Source organism: Schistocerca americana, chromosome 3, assembly GCF_021461395.2.
Source record: "Schistocerca americana isolate TAMUIC-IGC-003095 chromosome 3, iqSchAmer2.1, whole genome shotgun sequence".
In the NCBI taxonomy this organism is placed as follows: domain Eukaryota; kingdom Metazoa; phylum Arthropoda; class Insecta; order Orthoptera; family Acrididae; genus Schistocerca; species Schistocerca americana.
Genome location: NC_060121.1, coordinates 252635182 through 252648825, shown reverse-complemented (window position 1 = coordinate 252648825; position 13644 = coordinate 252635182). Strand labels below are relative to the sequence as shown.

The 13644-nt window shown below is 41.7% G+C and overlaps 1 protein-coding gene across 4 annotated transcripts in view; it reads left to right on the top strand.

Moving 5' to 3' along the window:
• The window catches only part of LOC124607291 (chromodomain-helicase-DNA-binding protein Mi-2 homolog), a 164418-nt gene that overhangs the window by 32520 nt on the left and 118254 nt on the right, over nucleotides 1–13644 (top strand). For all 4 annotated transcript variants that reach the window (XR_006978802.1, XR_006978803.1, XR_006978801.1 and 1 more), the window contains exon 8: nucleotides 9104–9370. Coding sequence is in view for 1 of the 4 variants with exons in the window: in XM_047139578.1 (XP_046995534.1) it covers nucleotides 9104–9370 (267 nt within the window). In the remaining 3 variants the exon portion in view is untranslated. The remainder of the gene's footprint in view (nucleotides 1–9103; nucleotides 9371–13644) is intronic.

The following is a 13644-nucleotide window of genomic DNA, read 5'->3' as shown; positions in this document are numbered from 1 at the left end:
AATTGTAACAGTCAGTAATGGGTGCCAATTACAGCTGTGACTGTTGAGACATGTGGGTCTAAGAGTTCGCTGTCCCCTGTTGATACGCAGGATACTAATTTCAAGTAAATGGTGAACCATGAAGATGCAGCGATAAACAGCTGTGCAGCAGGAAGAACATTTGGTGTCGCAGAAGCCAATGTTTGTGGGTAGTGCCAGATAAAGAATAAATTAAAGACCGCCAGTCCTACATTCCAAACTTTCAGGGGACCAAAGCAGGAAATGTTTCACAAATTGGAGCAGTGGGTTATTTAGTATGTGATAGAGAAATGCAATGAAGTTTTCTCAATTACTGAAACTGTCAGAATGAAGACACTGGAGGTAAAGAATTATTTTCCAAATGCGCATGTCATGGAATTCAAAGAAAGTACTGGCTGATGGGTGAGGAAGATGAAGATGGTGGGGCTTACATCATGACACAAACCAGTGCTAGTTCAGTGACTTCTCACAGCATACCACGACAGTGGATGGATGGCAAATGACCTGATGCTATGTTGGTTGGAGGTTGTTCAGAACAGAATTTGAATATTGTTTGGAACAGAATCCCAGGTTTCTTGCTTAACAGAAGGAAAATGTGGTGCTGGATTCTTTTGCGGAACACGTCATCCCGGAAGGTTAGAATCTGTTAGCACATAACAACACAGACCTGATAATTATTCATGGTAGCATGAACTCTCAAGTTCAGGTAATGAATGTTGTTACGAATAGACCTTTTACAGCTCACCTGTGACAGCTGTAGTGAGTGGTTCCTTCAGGGAGACAATGTCTCACTCAAAGGGGGAAGTTCAGGAAACACTCAAATCCATGCTGGGGCAGAATCTCAAATGAATCTGTTATGAATAGATTCAAAAAGTGCTGCATATCTAATGCTGTGGGTAGCTTAGACGGCGGCTTAAAAAGTGGAAGAGTGTCAGAAGAAAAGAAATACCAGTAGGCTTACAAACGAAGATGATAATACCAGTGATCATCATCATCATCATTATTATTATTATTATTATTATTATTATTATTATTAGTAGTAGTAGTAGTAGTAGTAGTAAAAGTAAAGATAGCACAGTCAGCTTGTGTAGATAGTAAGCAAGAAAAGGAATTGAAGAAAAAAGTTAATGTAGGTCATTTCTTCTTGTTTATTTTACCTCTCCTTGTTTTATCAAAACATTGACAATCAAGGAATGGTATGTTTCGAATAGGAACTGTGTTAACTTTTTAGGCAGTTATTTTATGTCAGGGAAACAGTTTGCAATTTTAATTATATGTTAGACATAATATGTTAGACATAAAACTTCCTCTAGCAGCCTCTTATAAAGGAGGTGGTCATCTTATAGTCAGAGTAAATTCATTAATTTCAAAATGTCCTTCATCAAATATCTTTCGAGTAAGCACTAAAAACGTGGCTCCCATTGCATACTCTATTTTTTTGGAGTATGTTGTTTAAGATATTGTATACCTATTCGTATGAGGAGCTTACAGTCTGAATTCGTAATGAGTGGTAATATGACAGTCATTTCAAAAGTCCTACACACTCCATATGTGCTACATTCATGGTGGTGTGAACAAGTTGAAATTCCTGTCAGTTCTGAATGAGACTACAGGGGTGACAGTCGTGTATGTGTTTGCTGATTGGTGTGGCTGTGTCATGAGTAATTCAGTTTTAAAATGGAAGCCGAAACAGTCAGGTCACATTACATGTAGTAGTAGAGAGGATCGATGAAAGACATTTGAGGAAATTGCATATGAGTCCAGAATGTCTGTCACTTCAGTTCACAGAATAATAACTGAAAAGTTAAAGATGAGAAAAGTAGCTGCCAGATGGGTTCTGCATAATCCAAGTGAAGAGCAGAAAGCAGGTCACAAAAGAATCGCAGAAGAACTGCTTAAATATATCGAACAGAAAGAGAATAGTTTCTGAAAAGAATTGTTGCATTTGATCAAATCTGGATACAAGATTTTGAGCCAGAACTGAAGTCGTCACATCGAAAAGTTCCGAATCTCCATGCATGAAAGAATTCCGCTGTTAACAATCAAAAGTGAAACTGATTATGATCTTTGCATACGACGTGAATGGAGTCGTAGCTATGAATTGTGCCCGAGGGGATGTCTGTAACAAGCTGTTTCTGTAAAATGTTTTGCACATGAAAATTCATCAAAGAAGGCCTGTTATGCTTGCAGGTGGTGTCCTCATTTTGCAATATAATGCAAGACCGCGTATTACCCTGCCAGTGAGAGAAACGTTACACAGGTATGGATAGGGAATACTTCCCCACCCACCACTCAGTCCCGATATGAGCCCACGAGATGTAAAATGGACGGAACAGCTGCACTCCGAGCAGTTTGGGGCCTGCCTGAATGCTGGTCACTCTCCACTGATGTGTGGTCGTATTTGAATCTGGTGAACCACTCCTTAATTTGTGTTACACCCATCACATCTTCTCCAAACGCCTGCTGAATCTTACAAAGTGTTTCGCTTTGAGAATCACCAAACTTTTGACAAATTTTGATGCAATATATTTGCTCAACACGTTCAGTCATCTTGAGAGAAACTGTACTCAAACACGTTGTTTAGCACCTCACTCAGCGACCAACAGTCAGGACGACGGGGACAAAATTCACGCATGCGCATAAAGGTCTCTTCCTTTATGGTGTACAGTGGCGCCATGTTACCGTCTCTATTTTGCACATAAAAATGAAAGGTTGAACACTTTTTAGACAGACCTCGTACTCTGTTGTCCTTTGCCAGCTTGGCAGCGACCATACTCAGCTGACACATGGACACCATCTCTGTCGCGAGGTCCCCTTTCGGTGTTGCTGTGGCTCCCATATAACTGTCGTCCACCTCTTGTTGGACTGCCCAATTTTAGTTGCTCTGTGGCAGACTTTTAAACTTTCCAGCACACTACCTACGGTGTTGGGCGACAATGCCTCAACGGCCGATTTAGTTTTATGTTTTATTTCTGAGGGCGGGTTATCGTATCATCTAAGCTTGGGCATCCGGCCTTCCCTCTCAGGCCTCCACCCTCTCACCCTTTTACCTCTTCATCGCTCTTGCTTTGCATTTTGTATGCCTTGTTGTTTGCCTTTTCTCTGTGTGTGTTCTTTTCGCCTTGTCTTTAAGGCTGGCAGTTTCAGTATGTTGCGGAGTGGCTGGTTCATTCTTTTTAATCCCCGTGATCAGCCAACCCAAGCCATCTGCTATATGATTTTAATACCTTCCTCTACCTTTCCTTTTAGTGTATGTTTCCCCTTTTGGTCCGCGTCTTTCATTTTCTCTTTTGGTTTGGTTCCCCACTAGTTTTACTGCCTTTAGTTCCCCCAACTCCTTTGTTTTTAATTGCTCTACCTTGAGATTTGCTTGCTTGAGGAAAAAGGAAATGATGACCCTGTAATTTGGTCCCTTTATACCCCAAACCAGCCAACCAATTCACTACCCCCTCCCCCGTATCCACCTCCCCCACCCTCTGTCTAACATCCCAACTGCACATAGCTGCCCTAACCTTTCTCCACTTCGTCCCTGTGTGGGGCGCGGCAGCACTTCACTGTCCGTATCTACGTATTTCTCCCAACTGGACTTGACTTTTTTGTCATATACATTGACATATTCTACCATTATTGAAAAGAGTGAGGTGTCCTATTTCTAGTGGTCGTTAATATCATTGAATTTGTTTCCAGTTAACTGCTGGTCAAAGTTCCATGCCACCCTTATGGTTTGCATAAGTATTTTTTAATCGGAAATCTTTCTTAGTACTATTTTCACCACAAGAAATAACTGTGTACGCACATTCTTAATGAAGTCCAATAGACGGCTTTGTTTCCAGTCTTTCATAGGACAAAGTGACTTGTGTACATTGTTCAATCCATCATCATGCCTTGGATAGTTGTTTCAAGCTTAGGGCAATGCGTAGTCATCTACTGGCATGAGGGGTTATCAGTGTGGGAAATTGCATGCCAAATTTGCATACACCACAGCCACGTTATTCGAACATCTGACTGCTATCATGAGATAAAAACTGTTGATGGTCTGCCTCATAATAATAGCCAGGGTGATGATTTTTCTAGGAAATAATTTTACGTGGAAAAATCCGGGAAATAACTGGGAATTTCTTAAAAATCTCAGGGAATCGGGTTTTTAACCTGGCATTGCAATTTCATTTTTCTGAGCTTTATAAATCAAAAATTTTAAAATATTTAATATTTCAGAGTGTGTTAATTATATGTATTATTCCATAAACATTATTGATGTTTAAAATGGTGGTTAAACTACTGATCATTGGCTAGTATATCTGTCTCAGATGTGAGGAAAGAAAAGGTGTTTTTCTGTAATGTGAGGTCATTCCCCTTCCACCCACCCCCCCCCCCCCCCCCTCCCTCCATCTCATTTCTTTATCGGGAGCTGTTTATGGCATAATCAACCTGGAATTTTCATGGAATTTTATTTTCCTTTACTTTTTCCGGCGCATTTGAGCAGCCGCTGTAATGATTGGGAAACAGTCAACAATATCAGCTGTTGATAGCTACCTGCAAATTACGGTTCATAGTTACACTGACTAGAATGCGAGAAGAGTGCTGCCTTTTTGGAGACAACTAGGAAAGCATTGTGAACCAAACAGTACACCGCCATATACAAATGATAAATTCAGCTGCTAGACATCCATTAGGAACAACAATGTAAACCAGAAGTCTCTAGACATTTTAGCCTAAGGGCTCTTCCACTAAGTTCCAAGGGCCAAGATCTAGCTGCAGTCTAAGCTTTCTTGAAGCTTGATACCTTTGTACAGCTCAGAACTTCTCAGTACAAATAAGAGTTTTCATTATGGTTACCACTGTTGCCAGCATTTATAAGATGACACTGAGCAGAACTACAGTCATTACACAGTGAATTGCTTATTGTTTGGCATAGAGCTGTGGCCATAATTTCACTTCATACACATTTCTACAAATAAATAACTTGGGAAGGTCTTTGTAATGTGCTTTCAGAAACCTTGTTACTTCCGTGCATCATTAACATTACAGCAAGTGGTCAGAACATAGCACGAGCTATTGTGATATCAGCACTGTCGGATATCTTCCCGTCCCAACATTCCTTACCATGTGGCACTGGTAGTGGTTACCACTTAGTGCCTAGCGATCACTGCTGGCATGGCCCAAGAAAAGTTGGACAGACTATATTGCATCACACCAACATACTGTAGTGTTAGATTACATGCAAATTTTCATTCGAGGACTAGACGATGATTGAGATACCTATGGAAAGGGAAAGGGAAGGGGGGGTTGACTCAATTTTGTAATTTCTTTTGGCGCTTACGGGCAAGTGACCAGGTCCTTCCATTGCCGTGGTGATAGCCATTGTGTGTGCTGCACTTTTGTTAAGACTACTTCCAACAATGATAACTGTAAAGTAGTAACATCTTCCAGAGAGTGGACAAATGCAATAGTACTGTATCATCTTGTGGAGAGCAGCAACTTGTGCAATCTGAAAAGCATATTATAGTTTGACTATTGTGTTTCCTGACTGCAGTTTCTTAGTTATGATATAGTGTGCTTAACAGTGAGTATTTAATTTAATTAAGATTGCCTTAAAGATAAATCCAGTGCAGTTCTTTACTCAGAACCCTTGCGCCTGATACTACTGATTGGCACCAGTTCAATTAAGTTACATCCCTTGTGTAGACTTGTGTAAATATGGAAAAGAATTGGAAGATAGATAGCGTTCGCAGAAATTTTAAAAAGCAATGGGGACATTAATATTTTGTGGTTGCAGATAATTCACAGAGAAACAGTATCAGTTCTCGAAGAACACAATATAAAACGTCATTATGAGAATAAAATGTTATGAGACTAAACCTTCTCAGATTTATTTCAAATTCACTGGAATCAAATGGTTAGAAATATGAGTCTTTGAAAATCTCAAAAAATTTTGTTTAAGAAAGTAAATGCTGACCAAGAAGCAGGAAATCATGTTGGTTTCCACTTGACTCACTCAATAGAAAAAGATGGAAACCATTTACTGATGGTGAATTAATAAGGGATTGCATGATTGTAGCAATTGAAGAAATGTGTCCAGAAAGAGCTAATTTATTTAAAAAACATCAATTTGTCAGCAAACACTGTGACTCGAAGAGTAAATGATATTGCTAAAAGTATATTAAATAAAGTGTCTGAAAAAGCTCAGCATTTAGAGTGGTTCTCTTTGGCTGTGGATGAATCAACAATGTTTCAGGTTACGGCACAGATGTTAATTTTTATTCGACGGGTAAACAAAAATTGTGAAGTGTATGAAGAGCTTCTTGACGTTCGCATCTTTCATGGCGTGGCCATGGGACAAGAAAGTTGTGAAAGAGTAGAAAATGCTGTTCAGAAAAACAATCTATAGTGGAAAAACTTAATGTGTATCACAGCTGATGGTGGCAGAAACGTGTGTGTGTGTGTGTGTGTGTGTGTGTGTGTGTGTGTGTGTGTTTTTTGGGGGGGGGAGTAAAGTAGTCTCTGCTCTTGTGTTAAAGGTGGTAGAATATAATGATGGATCAAAACCATTAATCGTACCTTGCATCATTTATCAACGGTCTTTGTGTGGAAAATGCTTGGATATCTCAAAAGTTTCAAAGCCGGTAATGTCAACTGTTAATTATGTAAGATCACATGTTCTCAAGCATCATCAGTTCTGCTAGTGTATTGGACAGTTTGAAGAAAATGACTTGGCATATTATTCAGCAGTACACTGGCTTAGCACTGGAAAAGATCCGATGCGATTTTTTGAGCTCCGCACAACAATCAAAATTTTCTTGAATGAATGAATCATCCTCTAGATGAGTTACTAAACACTGAGTGATGATGGAAGTTATCATTTTAAACAGATTTAACTAAACACATGGATAACCGTCATTTATATTTACACAAAGAAAAGCAACTACTGCCTGTTTGTACACTCATATAAAATACTTTCGACAAAAAATAGTTTTGCTTCAGTCTCAGTTGAACAAAAATGTTTTACACATTTCATTATGTGTCAGTCATTCAGTCAGCATTCAAAGAATGCATTTTGCGTCAGTTTCGCAACTGAAACTGCCTTAGATATAAATTTTAAGTCTCATTTTTCAAATTTTGATGCAATTGCACGCATTTTCAATTGGGCAATCCTCCATGACCATTTAGTGCACTTTTGCAAGGTTTTCCACTTGGCAGCAGTTGAATATGAAGGAGCAGAGTCTCCCAGTGTATTGTGGAAATTTTTTATTTATTTTTTTATTTTTTTGTATTTTTATTTTTTCCTTTCCCCTATCTTTGCAAATCCCTACACAGGAACAACAGAACCATGTCACTGCCACAGCTCTCTTCCAAGAGCGCTGATGTGGCATGTATTTACAGGCAACATTCCAATGAATATCACATGAACAACTTGTTGCGCTAGTGCTGACCTCTCATGGTGATTCTGAGAACTTTTCAAACTACCCTCGTAACTTGTTGATAGGGGGGGGGGGGGGGGGTGAGAGGGAGATGAGAGGGTCCTTCCTCAATAAATGTAAGGAGATTATTCAGATGGGGCAACAAATGCCACAAGCAATTTTCCATTAAAACCCTCACAGTGCACAGTCACTTTCATAGATTTAATAGCAATGGGAAAGATGGACAAAGTGAGAAAGAGAGGTCAAATCTTGGCTCCAGAACTCTCAGCATATGATTAAATACTCCTGGTCTTGCAGGAATATTGCCCTCCATTGAGCTCTTAATGGACGCCATTGAAGTTGCAAGTGGCAGTGCTTTGCGATCGGTGGAATGCACGCTAGACTGTACCTGGCTCGGAGCTGTCCAGGAAGTAACCAATTTGCAACAGTTTATTGTGTCACTGTATTGCCGACTGCTGTTCAAATTGCTGCTGAAAATGCAATACAATACAATGTGCCAGAGCCATATGCCAAACACCCTGGTCTGTACTCTTGGTAGTGCCATGTGGCTGTCCAGAGCCTGGTCTTCTTGCAACCATATATTCTTGTCACCACAAATGCCAGCAATCGTGTACAGTGGCTGCATTCCTACAACATTTTCTTGCAGTATCACAGGAACAGCAACCATCTTCTCATAGCCCTAGTACACAACCCCATTCAAACTCTGCGATGTTGATAATAGTCTTCGTCACTTTAAAGGCATTCTTGACTAACATGAACTCTGCATGTCCAATCTCAAAGGTAATTAACATTCATGACCATTGCAGCACTACTAGCGTCACATGTATGCAACTGGTGCAAAATTTGAATACATTGTCTTTCAGATATAGAAACGTGCTTACCAGCTTTCATGTGAGGCACACAACTCCTTCGTAGTGTTGTGATTTTTCTCCATCAGTGTATGTAGAATGTGTCTGACTAGACATAAGAGCACTTGGTGGCTCTAATTGCGCCAAATTAAGTAAGTAATGTTATTGCGAAATGTGCACTAGTTTTAAAAAGAATAATTCATTGTATTCAACAACGTCCCCTTACCAGACAGAGGACTTTCACCTTTCTCATGTTTCCATGCAGGTTTAATGGTTTTCTATATATGAATGTTACTTGTGCAAAGAATTGAAAAGTCTAGCAGTGTGGTCAAGTGCTGTGACTGAACTGTTCCATCCTCTGAGGGCAGAAACTTCACTTTGCTGTGAGTGCTATGGGCTTCTCCATTACAAATCGACATTGTGCTGAAGTAGATCATCTGTGTACCATGCTTACATTTGGCACATGTTGTTAAGCTGGCATTCATTTTGCTTCCGGTTATTGAGTATTTTACTTAGGTTATTAAAATTAATAACCAGTCATTGTGCTGTGATTGTGATATTCATAGCAGTAAGTTCCATAAAGATGGAAGAGAATGCCTCAGTACCTGATTTTAGCATGACTTCTTCAGAAGACCTCAGCAGGGGAGTTTTAAGAGGAATATGATGTGCCTTAGTTGGTCCAGATTATTTTACTTTTGTGCCAGTGAGCGCAAAAGCCTGCGGACTTGAATAAAGTACAGAACGTTTTAGATATTAAGTTAATTTAATGATTTATTTGAATGTGTGTTTTTGGTAATTCCCATTGTTCGCTATCTGCAGGAGGAGGAGGGTGAAGGCAGTGGAGGTTCAGATCGTGACTCAGATGCCGAGTTTGAACAAATGCTACAGGAAGCAGAGGAAGGTTCGAAAACACCAGAAGATGGTGCAGATGAAGAAGCAGAATCTGGCAGTGGTGATGCTAATAGCAGTCAAGCAGCAGCTCCTCGGCGGAAAGCAAAAACGAAAATTGGTAATAAAAGCAAGAAAAAGAAGAAGACTAAAACAACATCAAAGTTCCCCAGTGGTGAGGGTGAAGATGGTTATGAAGTAAGTTCCATATTCGCTATTTACAGATAGTAGTGGGTGGTAGTGATCCTGAAATGTGTCTTGTATACCTAAATTTGAAATGCATACTTTGTGGTCGCTCATAAACATTCTTATTAATTTCTGTTTCGATAAATTATGAACTTGTGGGTTTTGTATGTGTTTTACAATGTAAGGTCATCTATGATTAATAAGCACTGATGATTATAAAATGATAAAATTATCATTGCTTGAATATTTTATAAAAGTTTAAAACTTATGTTTCATTTTGCTATGGTATCAATATTGGTGCTTGTTCATTGTGAAATGACCATTCAGTTTTCTAGTCCTAAATCGTAGCCATTCGTTTTTGGTTGCAGCCAACGTTACCTAGCTGACAGTATTGTAGCCATTGTTGTCTCCAGTGTTACTTTGTTGTACTTAAATCTGTTTCGTACAATTTTCTTTCCTTGCTGTAAATGTACATAGTTTTCAGAATTAGGAGCTTTATTAAATGTATCTGCACGTAAGATTTTCAGCACATGTGAAGACGTCTGCACTGTGAGAGGCAGGTGTGATCACCCCCCTTCCCCCACCCGAACATGATCAAAAAATGCGTCACCAGTTTTGGCAGTTGGCAAAATCCCTTCAGATGTTATGCAGAAAGATTAAAATATTAGTTCTAGCAGACTTATATTTTGTAGTTCTCTTAATATCTTTGGTTTTTATGCTATTACATAAATATTTACAAATGGTACATGACTCCAGAATGCTCATTGATCAGTGTAACAGTTCCCTGAAGCATCAAACCTAAGAAAATATTTCATGGTAGTGTTATTTTCCCTTACTCAGAATGCATTGAGCGTAGCCCTCTAACGGACTTGATAGAAATTGCATTCTCACACATTTGTTTCAGTAACAAAATTACAAATATCTCGTAGTACTTGAGTAACATTTAATAAAGATACCATATCATGAACTGTTAGAACAGTAAAAATTCATTGCTGCACCTTATATTCAATTTTTATCGCTTTAATAGAGTAAAAATTTGCACATGGTGCTAAAGGAATGCAGTAATATAAACAGTGTATCTACTGGTACTCTCACTGTTCGAAATGTTACTGCAACATGAGGGCCTAGTTTAAAAGTTACAGTGATCAACGTACTTTGTAAAAGTGTCTAAGTATCAGTACTGTAGTCGTATAGAGAAGTGACCAATGAGAATGTTCAACCACTACATGTTTGTCAAAGCACAAATCATTTGTCTGTGGTCGTATTGTATTATCATAACTACTGTTTATTATTCATAAAAAGTTGTAAGGCAGGTTAAATGTGTTTATGCACCATATATTCAATTTTTACTTCTTTCTTGATGTAAAAATTTGCACATGGTGCTAAAGAAAATGCAGTTGTATAAACAGTGTATGCACCAGTGTCATCACTGTTCAAAATGTTTCAGCGACATTATTTGAAACCTGTATGAAAATCATATTGTTAGAATGCACAGAATGAAGTGCAGGCAAAAATATTCAAAGGCGTCAGACAGGGAATTTGAAACTCGTTATTATCATTCAATTTCTACGAGCTGACAGAATTTCGGAGATTGTTCAGTGATATATTCTAAGTGCCTGTAGTCATTGAACTGAAAAGGGTGCATAGCCAGCACGGTAGCCAGCCCGTGTGGTGGGGTCGCTATGTACCCTTTTGGTTGAGCCCCCTGAACACACAGGGATCACACTTCTGATACCTGAGCTGTGACCTCCTCATGCATGCCTTGGAGTGGTTGCTAGTCATCCTGGAGCATCGGAACTCCCGGCAATGGCCGCCGTGCCAGACGGCCCTTGCTGTGGCTGGGTGGCGTCCGTGAGGAGAGCCCCTGATCGGAGTGGGTGGTATCAGGGCGGACGCTATGCAAATGAAACGCATACGGGTCCAGAACTCTGGCTGTTCTTCTGCGGCCGTCTCTCTGCGTGGAACTGATTCCTCAAGTGCTGCTTCTCTTGCCCCTTCGGCCTTCCCTTCCATGGCTACCCCCTGGGAAGAGGGTCAGGCCCGTCGGCTAGGGGCAAAACCTTTCCCCCGTTATCTAGTTTGCACCAGGACTGATGGAGATACTTTCACTAATACCAAACCTTTATTCTTTGTGGAACACATTGAAGACAAGTTTGGCGAAGTGGACTCCCTGAGCAAGATGCGGTCGGGTTCGTTGCTGATAAAAACTGCTTCAGCTGCCCAATCTGCGGCCCTTCGTGCCTGTACCCATCTTGGCACAATTCCTGTGTCCATTACCCCCCCACCAGTCTCTAAATATGGTATAAGGTGTGATTTTTCACAGGGACCTCATCCTTCAAACTGATGAGGAACTTCGGGACAATCTCGGACGGCGGGGTGTTCACTTTGTTCGGTGTGTTCAGAAGGGTCCTAAAGACAATCGTATTGATACTGGTGCCTTTATCCTGGCCTTTGAAGAGGATACACTCCCTGAGAAAGTTAAGATTATGGTCTATCGCTGTGATGTGAAGCCGTACATCCCACCTCCTATGAGGTGTTTTAAGTGCTTGCGTTTTGGACACATGTCTTCCCGCTTTTCACAGGCCCCTCTCTGTGGTGACTGTGGACGTCCATTCCATGAGGGGAGTCCCTGTGTTCCCCCTCCGGTGTGTGTAAATTGTCATGGTAGTCATTCTCCACGTTCACCAGATTGCCCAGTATATAAGAAGGAAAAAAAGATACAGGAGTATAAGTCCCTCGATCGTTTAACCTACACAGAGGCCCGTAAGAAATATACACGACTTCACCCTGTGTCCATGACATCTAGTTACGCCTTGGTTACATCTACAGCCCTTCATCCCCCTTCCATACCCCCATCCCGGACCCCTCTCCTCCCCCCCTCCCCTGCGGCTCCTACACCTTCTCCTCTGGGCGCTGCTCCCCCTCCCCAGCCGGAGAAGTGTCCCACTCCTTCGGCATCTGCCGGTCAAGGGCGCCTCTCCCGGGATGCCCCTTCCCGGCACCTTCCAGGCCAAAGGTCTGCTGCCGCGCGATGACCGCGGTCTGTTGGCCCCCAGGTCGCCTGGTCTCTTTCTGTTCCTGATCTTGCTGCAGCTGGCTCCTTTATGCCACACAGCCCTCCTCGATCTCAGCCTGAAAAGAAGAAGAAGCATAAGTCCTGGGACAAAGAGCCTCAGGTGTCACCGGAGGTCCCTTCCCTGACTTCACAACCGGATTCTGACCTGTCGTTCAGGGATGTCGCCCCCTCCTTGTCGGTGACGGGTGGGGACCCGGCGGTATGACTGGATTTAGCGTGTTCAGCCCCCATTTAAACCATCGTTCTGTGGTTCTCCTGTGGAATTGTAATGGATACTATCATCACCTTCCGGAATTGCAATCCCTTCTTTCGTCCTACTCTGCAGCTTGTGTGGTTCTCCAGGAATCTCATTTTACTGATGCTCACTCACCGACCCCCCGTGGGTTCCATGTTTTCTATCGAAATCGGGTCGGACCCCTGCGGGCTTCTGGTGGCGTTTGTACGTTGGTCCATACAAACATTGCTAGCACGTGGATTCCTCTTCAAACTACATTGGAAGCGGTTGCTGTTAGGGTCCACTTAGACTCTGCGGTCACAGTTTGCAATCTGTATCTCCCTCCTGACAGGACTCTTACACCTGCTGCCTTAACTGCCCTTCTTCAGCAACTTCCTCCTCCCTTCCTCCTCCTTGGGGATTTTAATGCTCATCATCCCTTGTGGGGCAGTGTCTTTCCATTTAGACGAGGTCTTCTTATAGACCAATTTATTGCAGACCACGACCTGTGCCTTCTTAATGATGGCTCACCTACTCATTTCAGTGCTGGTCATGGTACCTTTTCTGCCATTGATCTTTCTCTTTCTTCTCCCTCTCTCCTCCCTTCATTACACTGGTCGCCACACGACGACCTTTGTGATAGTGACCATTTCCCGTTGATTATCACGCTCCCTTCCCGCTCCCCAATGGACAGGTTACCTCGTTGGTCTTTCCAACATGCCGATTGGCCTCTATACACTGCACAGGTCGTGTTTTCTCCCTCTTTGTCGGGTTGTATTGATGACGTCTTACGTGACATGTCTGACGCGATTGTTCGCGCTGCTAGCCTTGCTGTCCCGCGCTCATCTGGACCATTTCGTCGCCGGCAAGTCCCATGGTGGAGTAAGGCCATTGCCATTGCCATCCGTGATCGCCGTCGAGCTTTGCAACACTTTAAGAGGCACCCATCCGTAGCCAGCCTTACTACCTTTAAACGCCTCCGTGCTAAAGCCCGTT